General features: G+C 41.5%; 1 protein-coding gene across 11 annotated transcripts in view; it reads right to left on the reverse strand.

The window, feature by feature from the left end:
* The window catches only part of utrn (utrophin), a 164,809-nt gene that overhangs the window by 80,503 nt on the left and 61,426 nt on the right, over positions 1-22,880 (reverse strand). Inside the window, exon 1 of one of the 11 annotated variants that reach the window (XM_020097593.2) lies at positions 22,225-22,678. The exons of the other annotated variants lie outside the window; for them this stretch is intronic. Coding sequence (XP_019953152.1) covers positions 22,225-22,371 — 147 coding nt within the window. The 5' untranslated portion in view covers positions 22,372-22,678. Of the gene's footprint in view, positions 1-22,224; positions 22,679-22,880 lie in introns of those variants that run through there. 11 annotated transcript variants of the gene reach the window in all.

Here is a 22,880-nt window from a genome sequence, read left to right on the forward strand (position 1 = left end):
GTTTTAAAAAGTGTCATCAGCAAACAGCACCGCTCTATTCCATGAAAATCGTTTCCACACTCACGTAAAAATCCTATCCTAAGTCAGGTGTTTTTCTCCAGTCTCACTAACACAGACTTTGGTTGTTCTCTGTTGACTTTCACTCAGACAGACATTAGGGAAAAGAGTCAGCTTAGGTAACGTTCCATGTCTTCAAGGCCAAGGTTTCTCACGAGGGAGCAGATCCCAGCTCTTATAATTGTGAAACCTTGAGTCAGGACAGCAGACTTCTCCTCGCCTGTACTACTGCTCCCTCCAGAGGAGGAATCAAGACGACTTGAATGAACCTTTTTTCACTTTTCATGGTGAAACTTCAGCAGAGTTTCGGAGGAGACAACCTCTGAGTTTTCCTGAACTCTCAAACACTTGAACGCAAAAAATGTTTACAGACAATGTACTCAAAACTTAAGTAAGGATTAAGGATCTCAAAAGCTAGTTAGTTCTACAGGCAGTCAAATTACTAAGACATGTCCTACTTAGTAATATAAAATGATCACAGCTCAACTGCACAGCCTTGTTTCTCTGACTGAGTCACAAGGTGATGTTATGAAATCTCCATCTTTCTGCAGTTAAATTGCATTGCTGCTTCACACAACTCTTAACTGCAAATTCTAGCAATTACTCATCGCACTAATTAGCTTAACACTTGACCCGATTCTCAACCTTTTCATGCTACTAACGAGACACGTTCTGCGAGACGTTCTGCGAGACGTTCACTGAGGCACAAATGGGAGTTCTGCAGGTTCATTGAGACGGAATAACTCCTAACAACATTTGGGCATCCTGTCGGATGCACCATGGAAATTTAACCACCTACACTCTCTAATCAAGGAGATGAGAAGAAAAGTGATGTGGCCGGTTGCAAGTCGTTAAGGTGCATTGAGCTTATTTTGAGGCGAAGAGGATGTGACAGTGTACCATTAATCTGACAACCAATCAGTTTTTAGAGCACATTTAGTCGGTTGGCCGTGCAGAAGAAACAACCAGGTGCTATTACAACTAAATGTGATTTACAGTGGACAGGCACCAAGCATCATGCCTGTGAAGCCACTTACTGCCTCGCTATGTGATCTTTATATGGCTCAAATGGATGTCTCTTAGTTTGGCATGTTTACGTGTACAATATTTGGATTGTAAGTCACTGACATGATAACAAGTCCGACTCATACACAGTCTCACAGATATTTATGCACTGGAGTGATGGTACAATCAATTTTTTAAGGTTTACCTCAAAAATCCATCCTTAAACCTACTGTAGGGTACGGATACACATGTAACAGATGCCAGACCGACAAAGAGACATTAATACATTCAACCGCCAAATCATTCAAATGAATAGCTGCGATGCAAAATGCATGGTCTCTGGGAGTATATCATCCGTGATATGGGTCTCTTCACAGCCATTTTTCATGGTATTTTTAAGGCTTCGGTAAATTTCCTCTTGGAGCAAAAAGTTTGTGCTACAACAAATCAAATCAGGGTGACTGTTCAGGAGCTGCTTCTTTAAATGTGGATTCTGTAACAAATACATACATTGCAAACACCTAGATATGGCCATGGAGGTTCAGGGAAACATGATTTGTTTATGGGTTTGAGACTAAAGTCTTCAATTCTTTCTCAATGACTCTGCATAAAAATGGACCATAAGATGTACATTCATTTTATGTCATTATTACAACAGTGCATGTCCAATCATCACAATATTTGCTCCAGAGTCATTAAGGGCCACTTTGAACCACTTTACAGTATAAACTGTTGGACAGAATTTGGCAGGCTGTAAATGAGATCTCGTGGGGCCACGCTTCGTTCGACAGGGCCAATTATAGAGGATTTGCCTCTTTTGTGTATTGCCACACAAAGATTGATGGTGTTAAATTAATCTACTGTGATGTTACATGCATTTTAATCAGAAGTCACGCCCCTCCGATCGATAGAAGAAAAGTTTCCTCCATCCTCGTCTCTAAGTTTGTGGATCCACTCATAAGATAGGTCGGATGAATTAAGAGACTGAAAGGGCGAAAGCATGCCCACCCCTGCAACACTGTTGTTTCTTAATGCTTTTAACTAACACAACCTCACCATGAACGTCCGGGCAAATGCAATCTGCTTTCAATCAAATGTACGAGGAGAAGATGCAGTGACAGAGCTTTGAACTTGCAATTACAAGAACACTGGAGGGTTATTCAAATGAATCTTCGGGGACAGGGGAGGTTGGGAGAGACATGTAAAGATCAGAGAGGCTGTGTGTGGCCTGAAAAGACTGACATTTCCTTTCTCGCTCTCATTCGTACAGATGGAAATTGTTTTGAGCCTGCACAAAAATATAATCACCCCCCAATTTGATCTTCGTGTCTTTTCTCCTTCTAAGACTCTCTGACTGATCAAACAAAAGCAGCACTCTTGAGAGTGGCGTCGTAAGACGAGTTAGATTCTTCACCGCCAACAAAAGTCAATTAGGCTAATTAGAGGTAGAGACACAAACAATGAGTGTGCAAAATCAAGATTGAGGGAGAGGTTTAATAAGAAGTGGAAAAAAGCTGTATGTGTGTGCGAGCTAATTTTTCTGCTTATGTGTGATTGCACAAGCTCGCCACTTAAACACAGTGGGATGTATGTGCTACCTAAAAGAAGTAAATGAACAAACAACAGCTGCTCCCATCACTGAGGAGCAGGAGCACGAGGAGTGGGAGGAAAATGAGAGAGAGAGATGAGGAGAAACAGAGAGGAAAGAAACATTGCTTGTGCTCATCTGGGCCTCTGTGGCATCTGCCACCGCTCGGTACCTCAAATGTAGATGAGAGGGGGTAGGTAGGGCAAGAACAGTGGCAAACACACACGCAGACTGGGCCAGCTCCGCGGAGGCTATGAAACGCAGTGCTCAAAAAGCACTGAAGAGACAAGTGTTACATAAGCATGCCTTGTGACTTCAAAGCCGCACATGCATGCAAATATACATGTTAAACATCTCGGTGCACCTCTGGGAGATCTGTGTGAGTCATGTTGGGTGCATGACTGCCCACATGGGGATCTGAACTGATGGGAGAATAATGTGTTAGTCAGCATAACACTCGCAAACGTAAAAACATATCAAACCATAACAGCACTCAGCAGAGCTCCACCAAGGTTCAATAGTCCCCTTAGAGTCAACCAAGCTGCACCAAATTTCACACACTCATAGAAATCAGTCCCCAAAATATGCATCCATGAATTATTCGCTTGGAAATTGGTGAAAATGTTGCAACTTTAACAAACTTTCCTAGATCTGCCCCTAGATCCAGAGCCACACTATAATTTCATGGGTTCTTCCCTGAATCTATACCACATCCTTCAAGTTTTGTGGTAATCTATTCAATTATCTTTAAACAATCTTGCTTACAAACAAACATAACATAAATACAACCTCTTTGGCAGACATAACAAGAGGCTTTGTAACTCCTCAGAAATCTTTTTAGTAGGAAGAGTAGCATTAACATGTTTCATATCCACACTTCAGACCATGACTCCTAGCCAATGCATTTGGTCAGTTTCCCAGAAGCAGGGAATAATCTGCTAATAGATGCACCGGCAAGAACTTCTGATCATTATATATATAATATTGATTTTGTGTATTGTTGGCCTGTCAGACAGCCTCAGAGCGCTGACAAAAAACACTTTTACCTGATGCTACTGAAATCTGAAGGACTATAGAGAAATCAGAAAGAAAATAGTTTTAGTAGTTTTACAAAAGGGGATGTACTTAGTCTCTTTATTAGTCATTGGTGTGTTGTGGCCATAACAATAGATCAGATGGTCATGGGTTGTGTGACTGCCTGCATTGTGAAAAGATTGCTTTTAGTGCAGAGCTGATTGAGTATTAACATCAAATGTCTATAAAACAATTTATCTTTCAAAACTGTGGTCAATCATGCTCACAGGATTTTCTTTGTAACTAGTCTGTTGCAAAATAACAATAATTCAAAGTCGCTGGTAAATAGATACAAACTTCTGAGAAATAAAAGAGTTTCAGAACCAAAATGCAGCATAAAAAGTGAATCTATTAACAAGTTAAAACAGTCTATCAGGGATTATTGCTCAGAGTTTGTTTTGAGCCTCCTCTCTGTGCCCTTGCAGCCAAAATCCCTCCATTAAATACCCACCAGCTGTGTTAACAGCCGTTGGTTATCTAAAGATTTCTACCACAATATTTAACAAGTTTCTCACATATAAAATAATTAAAACTGGTAGCTATGTAGTAAAGTTTGATAAGGATTAAGACTAATAGATAAAAATGATATACGCAGAAAATTGGGGGCTGAAATCTCTGCTCCCTTAGATGTTCTTTTTGTGATGCATGGACACACACACACACACACACACACACACACACACACACACACACACACACACTTCTACTATCTTCTTCTGAATCTGTAAGCGGTGCCTTTGATCTGCCTCGATGAGGAAACGCATATTCAAAAGCAGCAAGAGCGAGAGATGAAAGGCTGGACCAATTATAGCGAACTAAAGCGATATCTGAAATATGCTGTTGTCCGTAAATACACGTTCACATTAGTTTTAATACGGTGAGAAAATGTCCGAACACCAACACGTTTACATCTTGGCAGACTCTGCAGAAATCGTGATGAATGAGTGAATTCATCTTGTTGATCTTTTAAATACAGAGAAGTCTGAAACGTCGTACGTAATAAAGAAATGTTTAACTGCAAAAAAAAGATCTGAGTTGTGGTGCAGACTCAATGAAGACACACAGTGAGCTACTGATGTACACAACGTCTTTTCAGAGCATTGTCTATAGATAACTTTCTATTGTTGACACAGCATCAATTTTATGCTTAATTTGAGTGGATTGTTCTTCATTTGAATGGGTTCTCTGGATTACGTATTAGCTTGTCATCAATTTCACAGTTTGATTCAAAGGCCCGTCTAATCGCAGAGGCCTCTGCTGTAACAGACGTTAACATGGAGATGCTTTAAATGGAGCAAAAGCTAATTTTACAGCACTGTGAAGCTGTAGTTATGCCCAGAACTGCTAGAATGCTCACCGTAACAACACTAGCATGCTGTCGTTGCAATACCATGATCAATAACGTGGTTTAGCGTGTTAGCATTCTGAGGCTAATGATAGTGTGCTTTGTTTTAGAAGTAATTTCATTTTGATGGTGCTAGAGATGAACATGCCTTCGCTGCAGCGAAAGAATCCCTTTAATATGTGTGGAGCTATTTCACTCAAACCAACAGAGGTATGGTTTGTGATGATGTTAGAAAATGACCAAGACAAAAGGTGAAGGTGATGAGATGTTTCAGTGTGGACCACTGGTGGGCTGGCCATATCCATTTCCACAGTAAAATAATTCTGGTTGATTATTGGGTTGTAGGTTACACTGAAGGCATAAGCTAATCTCCTGAGTGCTTCTCCAAATGGGGAAAAACTCTGTGAATGAAAAACCTTTTCATATGTCATATCACCACCTCTCATGTCGTACATCACTTCATACAGCCATGATAAGCTCTTAAATATAGAACATACTTAGAAATGCATGATGATTAATGCTGATCCTTTTAAGTGGCAGTAATATCCATCTGGGATAAGTGTGAGATGACCGCTAAGATCCATTTTCACGCCTGTGATTTGCATCTATTTAGTGCTTGTGGGTATGAGTTGAGTCAGCAGCTGCTCACCTTTTGATACCCAATTAACCCTCCTCTAAACTGCTGCACCTTCATCAGCTTTATTAATGTGGATGACCGTGACTGATTTGAAATGATAAAAAATTCATTTTTGTCTGTTGAATTGACAGATTCAGTAGTTTGAGACTGAGAGGTAAAGAAAATGGAAACCAACCAAAGGTGAGATTGGAGGCAAATAACGTAAAAGTGCAAATACACAAACTGGAGCCCGGCCAATATGGATTTTCGGCAAAGATCCTGATAATGATGATTGTTAATGATAGCTAATGAAAACTCAAATGTAACCAAATATATAGACCTTGTATATAATATAGAAATTAAACATTTACTTTTAATGCAAATTTATATGTGTAGATGCAGATCTTTTCTGCATTGTTTATTCAATGAAATAAAAGTTTTCACATCAGCTGACATTTATCCACCAATCGGAAAATGACGCATTTTAACTTCATTTATCACATAATAATTTCGAAGGAAGGAAGAAAGAATGAGAAAAGCAGCGAGCCAGAAATTCTGCATAACATGAAATGATTCATCATTTGTGGGAGGTGTGGTACAATGTCTTCCCACATTCTCTTTTAGTGTTTAAATCTACTTCACATGGAATACATTCATAACATAACTCGAGATGGTGCGGCTCTGTAGTGCCTGTCAGAGCTCTTAAATGAAAAGGCCATTAAGAGTCAGTTTGCTCTATATGGTCAGGATGGGCTGCAACAAACAACAGCACAACTCCCTGTAATGCCGAGTAGTTCCTGCGTACTAATACAAATCCTCTCTTTTAATGAAGCCTGAACTGCTGAGCCGTGCTCCCCCATGATGCCAGCCTCTGTAACTGAACCCAGTATGTGGCTGAGATCTGAATTGTTTTTTTTCTTTCCCCAGGCTAAAAAAATAAAATTAATAATCAAAAGCTTTTAAGAATCCAGGACATCCTGGTGATAGATGTTTACCACAAGTATATCAAACAAACACTTTTTAAAAATTTATTCTCCGTGTGATGCCACTGGCCGAGTCAGCTTGAAACAGAGAGAACAGTGTGCGTAAAAAGAATCAAGGCAACAACAACAACAAAGTTATCATTGACGTCGAGGATATCTCCATTCTGATATCTGATTGGGTGAAATTTCAAAAACAAGAATTTTTTTGGATGTTATCTTCCAAATTCAATGTTCCCACTCGTCACTTACTTTCTCCATCACTCTCCACCCCCCGTCGCCGTGGCTGTCTTCGAAACCCACTTGGAGTCTGATGGCAGGATATGATTTACACTTCATGCCTTTCTGTTAGTCCACTTAACCCTGGCTGCAGAGTTGTGATGCAGTAATTGGCTTGACTTAAAGCCCGATCTCTAAATCATGCAAGCAAATTGCATCAAGCCACACACACACACACACACACACACACACACACACACACACACACACACACACACACACACACACACACACACACACACACACACACACACACACACCATCTAACAAACTAACACTGACCTCAACCTCAACACTTTTCCTTGATACAACAAACCATAAACAACAGGTTGCCGCCAGGTTTCAAAACTGACGCGACACTGACAACCCGTACTGAGAGCTCTGTCTATTATACACACAGACAAGCACACAACAGAGATACAGGCACATTTCATACAGAGTATATGTAATGAACCCAATGATCCAGAGTAATGCGTCTGGCTTACAGAGTTTTTTTTTCCCACATGGTAGCTAGTATTGATGCCATCTCAAAATAGTTGCTCTAAAAGCTTTGGGGAAAGTGCGGCGAGACTCTTCTCTCTCTACTTGTTAACTTGTTTTTATAGTTTTTAAATATTGTGATCCTGTAGAGGCAAAAATGTAGCACAGCACAACAAGAACAAATTATACATTTCCCATATCTACCTCTGCTGAAAATGCAGTATATATTTTTTTGGAACAATACACAGACAGAACAGAACATACTATTCTGTAATCAAACACTGGGCAGTCACTACATCGTACAATGTATTAGTCAGTGACTGATGCTGACTCTCCCCCGGAGAAAATACAGAGGATCTGAGGAGTTCAGTGCATGTCTGAAAGCAGCTTTAGAGTCTCCAATTAACCTAAATCTGCATGTCTGTGGGAGGAAGCTGGAGAAAACCAATGTTAACTCCACACCGATTGTTTCCAGTATAAAATTTCACATATGAATTCACATGGAAACCCTTAATATTCTATGTGCCTGCTTGGATCAAATGAGGATGAGGATATACAAGGAAGATATATGAAAACCACTTATAGGAAGTCATCTGCCTATAGAAATATGTAGCACATATCATAATCATAAACATCATCCCATAAAAGTAGACTGCATCAGTTAAACAAATTGCCACAGAAAGGCAGCACGGCAATCTCACCTCGATTTAACCTTCAATATCAAAGCGAAATGCAAGATACCTCTAGGCAGGAGTGAAAAATCATATCAATTATTTTTCCCTCATTGAGACAATCCTCTGCTGAGAGAGGGAGACGATGAGGAGGGAGGGAGAAGGGAGGAGGAGAGTGAGTGAGATACTGTAGCTGGAAGGTGAGACCTTGAGTGAGGGCAGCCAAGTTAAGAAAAGGAATTATGCTATAATCTGAAGCAGCAAAAAGGGTCTTTCATGTAGTGGTGTGTATACAATAACTAAACGTACCGTGTACAGGCTGTCGTAGGAGGGAGTCAGCAAGGAGCCAACACTGACTCACTACAGCATTTATTGGCAAAATGAACTACTGACACACACCAGCTTTTGTACTCAAAAATGAGTTTGAAAATATAAACAATTTTTTTCCCAAATAGCAATTTCCTTTCACAAACAATGCTACAAATGTGTCTGTCGTGAGAGATCTGTGCAACACAAGACCGTGGAAAATTTAGCTAAATATACCTTTAAAAACAGCTTTCCTCAGGCTAGGTTTCCTGTTTGCACTGGCAGCGTCGCTGTGGGTGTTGCTTTCTTTTCAAATACATTTCCATGAAATATAAAGCATGAGGGGGGGGGGGGCGTCTGATATGCCACAAATCACACTGGTGACTCAAATTTAATCACAAGATTTCCCAAAGTGCACGCTGTCTGTTGCAGAGACACAGCCATCATGCATAGAAAATGAGGATGAAATGCCATTAATATGCATGTATTGGCTTCTCCGACACACTACAAGCATTTGTATTTTTAAAACTAAAGGTCGAGTAAATAATTAAGTGTGACGATATTTACTTTGCTTATCTTACCAGTGCATATCAGGCTTAAAAACAAAAGACAAACAACAAGCCATTAAGCTTCCGATGTCTAGAGCATAAATGCTGTTTTAGCGATTCTTATATTTAGTTATTCAAGTCTGAAACAACTTCACAATAATTAAGAAAGCAGCCACTTAGAGTTGTCAGGCATTAACAAGGTACTGGGTGCACGGCTTTCATTGGCAGGGATAGATAGATAGATAGAGAGAGAGAGAGAGAGAGAGAGAGAGAGAGAGAGAGAGAGAGAGAGAGAGAGTGGTAGAGGCAGGAAGTAAAAAAAAAAGTAAAGGGAAAAAGAGAGTTAGAGACAGAGTGTGTGTGACGTCTCGATCTGTGCAGCCAATCAGTGTCAGAGTCACAAACAACAGTAAGTCTGTCGACTGTCAGAGCGATTCATCAATCTAGTCTGCTCCGTGACAAAGTAGGAAGAGTAGCACAGCTGCTGTGTGCAGGCTTGTGTGTGTGTGTGTGTTTGTGTGTGTGTGTGTGTGTGTGTGTGTGTGTGTGTGTGTGTGTGTGTGTGTGTGTGTGTGTGTGTGTGTGTGTGCGTGCGTGCGTGTGTGTGTGTGGTAGTTATTGAAAACAAACTAGTGAGCTTGCCAGATCGGTGATGAGTGACACGTCTATGGAAAGGTTGGAGCCCTTAATTGATTTACCACCTGCTTAATACCCAGGTCTGTCAGTTCTCTATATAAAAAAGATAAGTGGCAGAGACGGACGAAAAAGTTGCTGGACTATATCAAACCATTCACAAAAAAAATGAAAAACGCAGACAAGGATGAAAAGTAAAGAAAAAGTGCACTCCCTCGTGTGATTGCTCCGTGCTGAAATAGGAGAATGGAAGTGAATAAAACACAATAGCCTGGGAAAAAAAATGAAGTAATACCCCAGACACAGCCTGAGACCATCTTCCATTACACAGACTATTTGTCCCCTGCAATTCAGTCCCTATACATGGAGTTTCTCGAGGCAATACACAGCAACGTCAGCCCGATTCCTCCCCTATGGGAAAATACAGCTTTGGGATTCCATCCAATCAGTATTACAACTGCTATACATCCTGAAACGCTCAGTGTTGGCTGGACATTTGTATTCAGAGTGAATTCACATCCAAGTAAGTGCACTGCAGTCTATTGTATTGTATTATTTGGTTTTTTAACAGCGGCACTGAATTGCCTCGTTATTTCCCATCGAAGACGAACTCAAGGAAGCATTTTAGTTTTTTTTCAAATCTTAGAAATCACACTCAGCCCGCTCAACATGTCATCTGCTCATTGTGTATGTGACAGAACAAATGAAACCGCCAGGACGTGTTTATACTGGAACTTTTAAAAGATGCACGCCGCCTTGATTTTGATAGAAATAAACCTCAGACCATGAGAATAGAGACAACAATCACTGAAGCCAGGTACAATGACTCTGATGCATGCCATTCAGTGCAGGCTGGTTTTGTCATAATTCAAGTTGTTAAAATAACTGAACCAGAGATTTTAGTTGCTGGGAATGATAAATGAAGCCAGAATATAAATTATTATAAATTAAATCTCTTCACTTACTTTACTGGCAGTATGGCTCTCTTTTGGCCTTACAATTATTTGACTCATAAATCACTCGACTTGAATTGATTTCATGCTCTCTGGTCCCTTGTTTCCGGAGCTTTCTAGCCCCTGCTTCCTGACTTGTAGGTATTTCTGCTAAGCCTCTGTTACTGCCACTAAGGAGCAGTTATAACTGGAAAAAGCAGTGCAAAGAAGTGGGTATGTTGACCAAAGAAAAATATCAGATGTTAAAGGAGACATTTAAGTGTTTTCTAGTTGTTATTTCCTCAAGTGTGTTACTGGCAGAGGAGCTAAAACCAAGTGGTTCAGGGCAGAGACTGAAAAGAGGAGCTGCAGCAATGGACACTTCGAGGAAACTGATGTTGATCTCTTTAATAAAACCTTAAAAACACTTATGTTATAACAGTGTGCTGAGGAACAGGAGAATATATGGCCCAAAAGAACTAGTGAGGGGTTATCTTGATTTGTGTCTTGTGTGTGTGTTGGCTAAGAAGAGGAACTGCATCAGAAATACTTTCCTTGGCCAACATCTGCCCATGTTTCTTTTTATTAAACTGTAACCTTTACACTTTTTAAGCCGTTACCAAACAGCCTCAGCACCGTATACCCCTTCATGTGAAGGGTACGATGACATTACATGTTCCTTCATTATTTTTTCATTTCATCTCCTCTCGCCTGCCATCTCCCTGGTGCCCTTCTTCCAAAGGGTTGCCAGTGACACTGTCATGGCAACAAGCATTTGGAGTTAATAATGCTTACTAGAAACAGCGTATAGTATCATAACCCATCATAATGAAACATATTAATGCCATTGGTCTTTGCACATGTACGGAAAAGTATTGACACCTCATAGGACCGAGCTGCAGTTTCAAGTGTAGGAATATGGAGCTTGTTGAGGAGCAACCACATAGGCACATGGATGTTGAATGTGATTGTCCAATAAAGAAGAAGTTGAATCTAATTACAAATTGCAAAGTTTTCAACTGTTATCAAAGGTTTGGCTCATAAACCAAACAAAAATAGCACAAGGGTTATAAGGGTAAGAGGCTCATACAGTATATACAGAAATGGTATAACTGTTACTTCTTTGGGCAGCTGATTACAATGCCTCAGAGACCTCTACATTACAGCAGGTAATTTTACAGATACTGTAGCTACAGCGACGAGACCTAAGGCAGACCAGGAACATATTGGCAGGATTACACTAAGTATTCCACCTGGCCTGGAAACAGTTTAGGATCCCACTGGAGAAGCTGAGTGACATTTAAGCTACTCCACAAAGTTTTCTGAGTTTTTTAAAACATAGAAACACATAATTTGGAAATGAATTTTAAAAAAAAGTCACAAGCCTTTATGAAACCACTTGTGTATGTTAAGTAGAAGAGGAAACAAGTGTTTACGAAAACACAGAGGACGAGAGTAAAGCTGTTGAATAAAAGCTGGTGGATACGATGGAATGGTGCTCACAGGAGATGGAGTGGAACGACTTACTGAGCGTAAGGGCACAAAGACATCTTCCAGCCAAAGAGAGGAGATGGACAGGAACAGAGATAATGTCAATGGAGTCACCATGACAACAAAGGGGCCAAACAGAAGACTTTGAGCTGTATGTGGAAATAAACTTGAATTTAGTGCCATGGCCGCATATGTTGAGTGGTTCAATCAAACTCTGGAGTGGGGATTAGAGCCTGACCCTGACCATCTAACATTGACCCTGACCACAAACAATTAACCCGGACCCCCAACCACCGAACATAAACCCTGACCTCTAACCACAACCAATTAACCCGGACCACTAACCATCAAACACTAACCCTGAACACAACCAATTAACCCTAACTCTGACTCTAGCGATAAAAAACAGCGAGAGATGCCATTGAAACCAAAAACACCATTTCATATTGGTACAGCCCACCTCCATGTAGGATTTAGATCTTTTTCATTTCAGTTCATTCATTTTACACACTAACTGCCAGGGCACTTCCATACATTACATTTTGTGGGGTTTTCTGATAAAGTAGATGTTTATGTGTGGTGTTAAAATCCAAAATTAATTTCTAAGAGCACGTCAAAGCTGTTTATGACAAACATTTCCACAGCATTAATAGTATCATAAAGAAATGCTGCCACTTTTTCAGAAACACCCCCAACAAGTTCAAACAAATGTATGACTTGAAATCAATTGGGTTCAATCCTTATTTTCTTCATTGTGAATCATAAAAACACAGTCAACATATATTTTCACCATTTCACCATATTTTGACCTTACCTGACCCCAAACGCAGGTTACAATGATTCGTAAAAAACAACAGGGCCTGTTATTCTTTAACACTTACAATTCAAACTGATCAAGCACTTCATATTTCCCACACATATAAACTCCTGTTAAAACTTTGAATAAAACTTGTCAGCCCAGCGAGCACAAAGGTCAGGGTTAAAGAGTGTTTTATGAGCCACATCCCCTCTGTGAGCTGGGCGCTCTGTGAGTGAGAAGCGACATTTAACAGTGACTTGTAAGGCCACCCTGACTAAGCGAGTTATGATCACACACAGAGCAGAACAGAGCGAAGCAAGACAGTCAGACTGAGGTGATATCACGGAAGGTCAACGGGAGGAAGGAGGGAGTCAGAGGGATTGGACGTCCTCGTCTATTTCCCTGTCAGTCATTTAGCTGCATGGCGATGTCTGGCAGGGCGGGGACTAAAATGAGCTATAAATAGAGTGAGACAGGATGGAAAGAGGACAGAGGACAATAATGATACATCAACCAGGTGGAGAGGTGTGCTCCTGTGCCTGCGTGTGTATGTTTTTCCCAGAGTGGTAATTACTGGTCTCTCTCCGGGATGGAAAACATCAATCCCAAATTAAATCTTGATAAACTACCACAAATCAACAAAATACACACAAAAACACATACACAACCTGTGTGTAGCTCTGTCTTTGTCAGGACCAAAACCATCATTTGACTTTGAATCTGTTTTTCTAACCACAAACCCTTGAATTCACCCGACCCTAACAAAATTGATCTGATCGTGGAGGCTTCCCTTGTTTTGACTATTACTGTGAGAAAGTAGAAAGTGAAAAACAAAACAAATGAATCACCACAATCTTTACCCAAACGTCCACCAAGGCTAAATTCTCAAAACCCTCATAAATATATCCTCAGTTTTACAAGTGAACACGGAGCATCCTTTGTATTCAGTGAGCTTGGTAAAGGAAATGACACACAAACACACACACATACATACACACACACACACACACACAAAACCACATTTTTGGCAGAGTCCGCTCTGTTGTCTCAAGTGTAAAGGGTTTTTTCAAGGACACTTCCCAGCGAATCTCACAGAGATGATCTAATTAGTGTCATTAGCATTATCTAATTGGAGCTTTAAAATTAAAAGATTAGCTCTGGTGCTAACTGTGCTAACCTATTTCAGGATTTCCGAGACTGACAAAGAGAAAGAGCGAGAGAGAGAGAGCGTGCTTACGAGTCCATCACGGGAAATTAATTTAGCCCTGGGTATATAATTTGATCCTTTAACCTCAGAAATAGACACATGGAGGCCATGAGAGGCGGAGGTGAAGGCGGGGGGTCTGGCCCTCCTCTGCGTGCCTGCCCTCCACCCCACTTCCCTAATTAACAATTGTTTTAATCCTCCTTTAATTCTGCAGACAATTGCACAATTTGTGTGAGTGTTTGTGTGTGTGTGTGTGTTGCACGGCAAGGGTCCCTCACACCGTTCACCAGATTAGTCGAGCTACTCTCCACCAAGCGTTGCCCACAGCGACCCAAGGTAATTGCTTTTTAATTAAGCCCCCGGTGCTAATCCCAATGATATTTAGCAGAGACACACACCAGCATGTACTCGTGCACACACATGCACTTTCCTGCACATACAGAGGCTGGAAAGGGGACACGGAATAAAAAGAAGAGGAAGACATTCCACAAGATTTACCCGTCTGTACACTGGACCGATGTGTAATAGGCTTTATTGTTATAACTCTTTTGTCCACACTGGGAGGTTAGGGCAGAAATAAAGTCATTCATGTAGTGAAGCAACAAATGAATTTCCCCTGATGCCCAATCTGAGAATATCCCTTTAGACTGAAAATGAGCACCCTGATCGATTCTGGACATTGTGTGTGTGTCAAGGTTTGTGAGTGTGTGTGATTATCTCTCCAGTGACCCACAATTAGGCCCTGCACACCTCAAAGATGTACACTTCCATCGACCACTTCTTCTCTGATTTTTCGATAACGATGCTGGCATTGGAAATGCCACAAATGCTGAGTTGGGCATCAGCAAGTACAAAAATCTATATCCAAATCCGATACATCTTTAAGCTATATTTTTTTCACCCAAATAGAACTGTAATTTCTTTTCCTGGAAATCACTTTTTATTTGCTGATACAAAACATCAATTGTGCTGTATTGCAACTGGCAAGTACAGTTTCTAAAGTGAAGAAGAAGTGATGTTAACACTGGAAAGTCCCACAAGTAGAGCGGCAGCATGGACAGTGTGCAAAACTTCAGTTGTACTGGTTAAACATGTTTTATATAGGTTATATAATCTAAATAGTTATTTTTATTGCACTGGCATCGGATCTGTACTCTGTATCAGCCAATAAACAAAGTCCAGGAATAGAAGTCTGTATTGGGAAGGGAAAAATGGTACAGCAACATTTCTACTTTCTTCTTCTGTCAGTCTATGTCTTTTTATTTCCCTGCCCTTTCTCCAGATCCAATAATAACTTTCTCTTGTCACAACCACTGTCTCCCTTACTTCATATCTATCCTTCCACAATGTCTCTCTATCATTCCTCACACTTGTCAGCCATTTTGTTCTCTGTCATGTTTTTTCTTCCTCTTCTCCCATTTGACTCACCCTCTCCTTTTTTTTTTTTCTTCAAGGGACATCGCATTCATCTCCTCCAGGGTCATCGGAGGAAATGTCCCTACTGTCAGACATTTTGGTGATAACTATGAAATATGCTGAACCAATGAACACCCACAGTGGCACCACAGTCGTAAATCTCATTTAATTTCTTCACATCCTCAACCGCTCAGAATTTTCTTTGATCTCATTGGTCCGATGTGTGATGGTACCGCGCGAGAGAAGTTCAGGCTTATGTTGGACAAACACTTCCATTGCTCACGCTGATCCGCTCTGATCCCTCGCTCGACTTTCTTCAACGTCTCCTGTTTGATTGAGCCGTCTCGTGTCTAATCTTATAACCACGATCAGATTTAATGTCTCTTTTTGGTTTTTACTAAAAACCGCTCGGTGCAGAAGATACACGTCAAGAGCAAGAGCTCCTTTGGGCAAAGTTAAGCTTTTAAACAAACTGCTCAGTTTTTCAGTGAGGGATAATACAGACTTTACCTGTCATACTCATCAAACTCTTTCCCCCCATGCAATACTGTGGCAGCTGACTCTGGCTACTCATTGTGGTTGTTCTTTCCAGCAGATTACAGACTATATATAGCCTGATTTATCTTTAATCTCCCTGTGATATAACCGTGCAAACCATTTTCTGTAGTTCTTTGTTTTTGCCGCACCACAGTATTTTCCCTCTGAGGGCATCCTGAACGCACTGTCCTCCTCTTTTAACCGAAGCATTGATAATTCCTTTTTCCCTCTACAAACTTTTGAATATCCTTTTTTCTGTTATTCATGATTTTCTTTCGTGATTAACTTTTCCTACCTCACTCAGTTTTGGGAGTTCTGCTTGTATTTATAGGAAATATCAATTAAGAAAAGGAAACATTTGATTGAAGATGCTCCTCCACAGACTTTTTAACAAGCAACATGCACGCACACATACAGGAAGCGACGCACACACACAAACTCGCCGCAAACCTTGTGCTTTTAAGGCGACTCATGTATGATGTGTGAGTGGGTGTAGTTTCATCCTCCGAGGATCTGACCCTGCATGATTGGATGTTGCCGTGTCAAAAAAAAGGAAGCATTTGATCAATGTTTTAGCTGCATGTAATGATCTGCTTCATCAGCATGGCATCAAGGCAAGCTCAAGTAGCATGTAAGCCATCTGTCTGAGACTTGAGGAAAAGATGGGCAGTTTTCGGAAGATGGAAGGAAAAGAGGGAGAGCATGAATGATTTAAGAGCGGCATGCAACGAGCAGATGACTGCATAAATAGAAAGGGGGGGATATGAGCTAGAGCATATGCTGCGTATGGCTTACTGAGGAGTGGTATTAGGGAAATTGGTACCGAGAGGAATTATGACGACAGGTACAGTAATAGAAGGGAGTGTGGCTTTAAACTAGAAAAGTTTGCTTGGCTCAAACTTTTTTCCCTTTAGTATGATTGTTTGAGCCCTCAAGGTTGGTTAATTGATCAAAGTTTGTCTCCACAGAAAAGGCAACCTTCAGAAATGGAAAGCAAAATTAGGATGTGAATAAGAGATTTGAAATTATGACAAATCCCTGGAAATGTGCCACACGCTTTCAACAAAACAAAATCATTCAGGCTCGGTGCGGCGTCACAGACATAAAACACGAATCCACTGACGCGTAGCGGCAGCAGACGTTATCTTTCAAGCAAACGCGCCGCACCTCTTTTTTTTTAAAGAATTAACTACCCTTGACGGGGGAGAAGGGAAGATGGCCAAAGGTAGGGGAGAATCACAAAGGAGAAAGATTGAGCAGTAAAGATGCTGCAGGTAAATCGACAGGCAAAGACGGAAGAATGGTCAAAGAGGAGAAATGTAAGAGTGAGTGACAGTGTGAATGGGATGGAAAGACAGACAGTTATAGGTAAAATCTATTGAGTAGTAATTGGATCCTCCTCTGATTATTATTCTGAGCTGATGTCTCGCCATCTCTCCTTCGATCTCAAACTTATATTCATCAGCACCATAGAGATTGAGGCGCTAGTGTAAACAGAGAAAGCCGTGAGTCATTGATGTGTTCGTGAGACGGTGGCAGGGTGGGTGGGACACTTGTGGGGTGAGGAGCTCTGGCCTTGTAAAAAAAAAAGTAGATTGATTGTGAGGTGGAGATGAGAAGGAGGGGCGAGAAAAGGAAAATGATTGCACCTCTCATTTAATTTCTCCCACTTAGGTCAGACCCTGGATCACACCATGGCAAACAGTGCAGCCGACAATGAAGGGGGGAAGCTGGAAGGTCAAGCTGGCAACAAAAATGAAGACCTCCTGCCTCCCGATCAACATGTTCCCTGTTCTCTCTGTTTAAAGATCACTCAATTTTAGACTTTATTTTACAGCATTTCACATTCAAGATTCAAGAAGTTGATTGTCATCATGGGAGCACAAATTAAATTATGATTCAAATCAAACTGTTCCTGTTTAACAAAGGAAATATACAAATTAAAAAAGGCAAGTATATAATAAAAATATGAATAAGCAAAAGAAGTATGAAATAAAGTTCTAATAAGTATCATAAATAATGAACAATATGAATATTGACTCATACATTTAAAGTGGTATGTTAAATATGATTGTTGTAACACAGTGTTTTAAGTTGTTTTTGTTGCTATATTAGAAGGAGAGGTGGTCAAATGTTAAAGATGGAGCTGAAAGCATCACTGTGGGGAATTTGCCTTTTGGCCACTGAGTCTGCAGGATGCAGTAATCTTTATGCTGCCGACCGTGGCGTCATCCAGCTCGGCAAGTCTTGGCCGGCCGTAGATCACCATGTGAGATGAGTTAGAGAGTTCTGGCCGAGTCTGCCCTCTGAAAACAAACACGTCTTCCATGACAGCTGGATCTTCAACCTCAGGAAGTTTTAGCAAAATTAAATTGTATCATTAAGTTCTTGTATGTATTGTTTTGGTCAAACACAGGTTCTCGGTTAGATTAGTTGAATTTCAGAAGTACTGCTGAGGTCAGTTTTCCTTCAACCTCGGAGGAAGCCAGGCAATCTGTTTCCACCGGCTTCCAACCATTACGCTAAGCTAATCACCTCCTTGCTCTAGCTTTGAACACAGGTAACTCACATGGACAATTAAAAATCAAATTTTCATCATCGATCATCATTTAAGCAATTTTAATCCATATGTAAATATAATATAAATATGGTTCGATGTAATTTCCCATTGAGACTTTTATGTCCGTCTCTGCCTCCATTTCTCTTTTCCTCTCTGGCTGCAAAGTGCTGTTTACTCTGACCATCACATGTCGAGAGTCTGGGTGGTTGCAGAGCTTTCCAGCACCATAAAGTCCATCTGATGATAAACCACGAAGGCATTAGCAGTTTTAGTTTGCTGTTGGGGCCTGTCTGAAAGCCACTAATGGAAATGTGTGCACAAAATCGCTATAGTGCACTGAAACACAACACACACACACACACACACACACACACATTACTGGCTGGATAAATGGGTTTACTGCATGGGAGAGACAGAGAAGGATGTAGAGATTGAGAGAGGAGAAGCAGGGAGGACTTTGTCTATATTTATATTTGCATCTATAAAAAATCACTTGTAATTTATTACATATTTAATTTGACCCCACAAATCACCACTACTGACAGTAGGAAGTCAATCTGCGGGGATTTACATGTAATGTTGATTGGGTGCAGATTCCTGATTTTATTTTATTGTTCCTTTTCGCGCTTCCCAAAACCATCCCGAATTTATGAATCTGTTCCCACTTAAGTCTCCCGCTTGTGCATCCTCCCTCAGGCTGCGGAGTAAGTGTGTGTGTGTGTACACTTATGCTTCATTGAGTAAATGTGTGCGTGCATGTGTGTCTGTCAGTGAAAGTAATAGGTCTAAGTGTGCATGAAAGAAAATATCTGCGATTTGTACGTGAGCCGGGTTACTGGGAGGGAAAGGGAGGGGGGAGGGGGTTGTGGCTGCACCTGAGGCTCTAACTGCTAATGCTAACACTTGCTAATAACCCGAGGGACCCTGGCGGAGGCTCAAGGACAGTGGAGGTCAGACAGCTGGGCTCCGTGCCCGTGCCTGAGTCACCTGTCCTGAGGTAGCTGTGAGCCAGGAGCAAAGGTGGAAGGATTGTTGAGCCCAGAGGCCAGAGCAGTTGCCAGACAAACAGTGGGAAAGACAAGGCATGACTCCACATTGTCACCGCTTCAGGGCTGATTCTACACACCAACCCACACACACACACATACACACGGTAGGGGCCAGTAATGAGAGTAGCAGGACAGTCCTCAGGAGAGAAATGGGCCCTTCAGCCAATTCTAAGCTACTGATTAAACACTAAGAGACGGAGCAAAAAGAGAGGAGATGAAATGAGCCGTCTGGGCCCCACTGTATGTCTCAGTATAATCTAACCAGTCATACTACTCACAAATACTTTAAACCACTCATATCAAAAAGAAAAAGAAAAGAAACAATCAGGACTTTAAGGTTTCAGTGAAATTTACATTGAACGCATGTATCAGATTTTTTTTTAATGGACATGAGTGTGATTCTTTGTGTGGGATAAATGTCCTCTAGTGGGACCACACACATAAACAAAGCCTCAGGGGACACTGTATGGACGTGAAACTAGTCTAATAGCGTACAACCTCATTATACATTAATGTTTTGTATCCAGAAAGTGGGAGAAGAAAACAATTCACGCAGCAAATAATAGATGCAATTCAAGAAACACTTCAAGTTAAATGGCTTCTGCTCGCGAAGGCTGCAGAGCTCAGGATTATACATCAACATAATAAGTGCTCTTAAAGGAAAATGCAAACGTGTACACACACAACAAAAAAAACTGCCATTGAAGAACGATTAACGCAAAATGGACGACTAAAAGGTTATGATTGAGTAGATTTTATAAACTTCACATTAATCGTAGCTGGGTGAGCTGGCTCAGGGGTCAGTCTGCTCTGTGCTGCCACTGTGAGACATAGTGAGGACCAATATGATGGAGGTCAATAAGTTTTAGAGGATAAGTTTGGCTTTGCAGCTTTATTGGACTGCCAGGGATGAAATACAGCCTGCATGTAATGTAAAGCCTTTACGTCACAGGGCATGATGGCAAGGAGAGTTGTTGACTTGGTCGCTCTGATCGGTTTGAACTTAGGAATATCAAACAAGGGACTTTTTAAATTCTGCTCTAAAGTTCTCAACTTGTTTATTCAAGTACAGTATTCTTAATTAGACAGTGGCCAGGTGGGTGGTTTTTTGGACCAACGCTGTCCTGCGGGGGCAGAAGAGGCCGAACCCAAGAGGGTGAGCCCCGAGCAAATCCATCATCGAAGAGTCACTGTTCCAGTCTGGCGGCCGGTGAGCGCACCCCGAGGAGGCAGGACAAGCCCGGCATTACTGATTCCCTGAAGGGAAGGCCAAACGAAGCTGGAATGACTGATGCAACCCAAGGGGAGGGTAATCGAGTGTGGAATGACTGATGTCTCCCGCTGGTAGGGACGCAATCCAGGAAAAGGTCTGGCCTCTAAGGACGCTGAATGGAGCCAAATGAGTGATCGCACTCCAGATTTGAATGTATTTACAGTGAAGGGACGGACGAGGGATTGTTGTACAGACACTGTGCTGCGGTAGAGATCAGATTTCACTTGTCTTCGTTGTAAAACAACAGGAGTCAGCATGGCAGATGCATGATAAATAACTAAAGAGGAGCAAATCTGTGTGGTGCACTCTCATGCCTAAGTCTCGACCTTGTGTCGTCTGTTGTTTTTCTCCGATTTTTTGTCAGGAGGTGGAAGCAAAACCTGTGCAAGTCTGTGACAGACTTTGCTGTGAATCTGTCTTTAGTGAAAACACAGGGAAAGATTGAGGAAACAGCCACATCTACATGGTAGAGACAGGGCAGAGCACTAAAGAGAGATGGATTCATGGATTAAGGACGGATTAAGTCAAAGTTTGTTGAGGCATGATTGAAAACTAGTCCGTGACATTAGTCCCTCACTCTCACTCTGTGCTGTCAAATCCCAACAGATGTTCCCCTCTGCCCTCTGACTCTCTGAGAGTCAGTCAATTTTGTGCAACAGCAAAGAAGATTAGGGATCAATAATGATCAACAGGACAAAATGACAGCGAGTCCACCACACACCACTGTTTGTTTCCTCTAAGGTGAAATCCATACAGCTGACAAACAGCAGTAACAGGTTACAGAGAGAGAGAGACACGGCTGGGTTTACTTTCAGTCTGTTCAGCTCATGCAAATTCATTCAAGGCAGGAATATGCTCAGCCGTGTGTGTGTGATTTCAGCATTTAAATGACTCCACCATCACAAAGTATACAGTGAAAACACACACACACACACACACACACAACAGGGATGCACAGTTGGAATCATTGTTATGTAGGAGAAGTGCCAAAAGTCCTGAATTCAGTGAGGTGTTTATACATTTATATATTTTTAATATATATTACTGTTTTTGTGACAACAGACTGTCCTGTCCAACCAAATGACTCATGAACAAAAGGACCAAAAATAGAGGACAAACACTGGATGAGGGAACGACAGACAACTTGGTGACACTCCGTACTTAGGAAAAGAGAAGGAAAAACTCAAAGACCTTGCAAAAGCTATCACGCAAACTCACAATCAGCTTTTCAAATCAAAAAGCCAAACTCCAAAATATAGTAACAAAGTTTGCACATGTGAATATTTCCATCTCATCTCCATCTAAATAAGAAAAAGAAAAAGAAAAACTCTGTCCTCCAGCTGACACTCTCTCTGTCTCTGTCTAGGAGTCCACGTACCTTGCAGAGTTTCTGGTAGCGCGGCGAGGAGATGGCCATCCTCTGGAGCCTGTGAAGGAAGACCACCACTTTCTGGAGGGAGGTCCGGACCATGGCCATCATCTTAAGACTGCTACAAGCCTGCAGCAGCCTGCTCCTGGTCCGCATGCTAGCACTGCCCTACCCCGCTCATATTGTTCTCCCTCTCCCTCTCTCTAGCCAGCCGACCAGACCCCAGCCAAGCTGACGTGATGCACACACACACACATGAACACACACACACAGAGGGAGAAAAACACACACACACACTTGCAAACGTACTCAGCTCAGCATGCCTCTATGTTTCGTCACATATACACACACAAACTACACACGGTGAGCGCAGCCTCAGTAAGGTCTCTCTCTCTCTCTCTCTTTATAAACAGACACAGCTCCCAGCACACACACACACACACACACATATGATGATGCAGGAGAGCGGGACGAGACAAGACACTCACTTTCTCCTCCACGCGGACATTTACACGCGCACCACCGACCCCAAAAGCCAGAAGGGAATCAAACAAATCACTTGTGACGCTACCCCGCAGAGTCAGAGGAGGGTGACGAAGAAAAAGAAGATGAAGAAGGACAAAAAAGATCAACAGGGAGAAAAGAGTTGAAAGTGGCAGCAAGCT

This window comes from Paralichthys olivaceus, chromosome 19, assembly GCF_024713975.1.
Source record: "Paralichthys olivaceus isolate ysfri-2021 chromosome 19, ASM2471397v2, whole genome shotgun sequence".
NCBI classification, from domain to species: Eukaryota; Metazoa; Chordata; class Actinopteri; order Pleuronectiformes; family Paralichthyidae; genus Paralichthys; species Paralichthys olivaceus.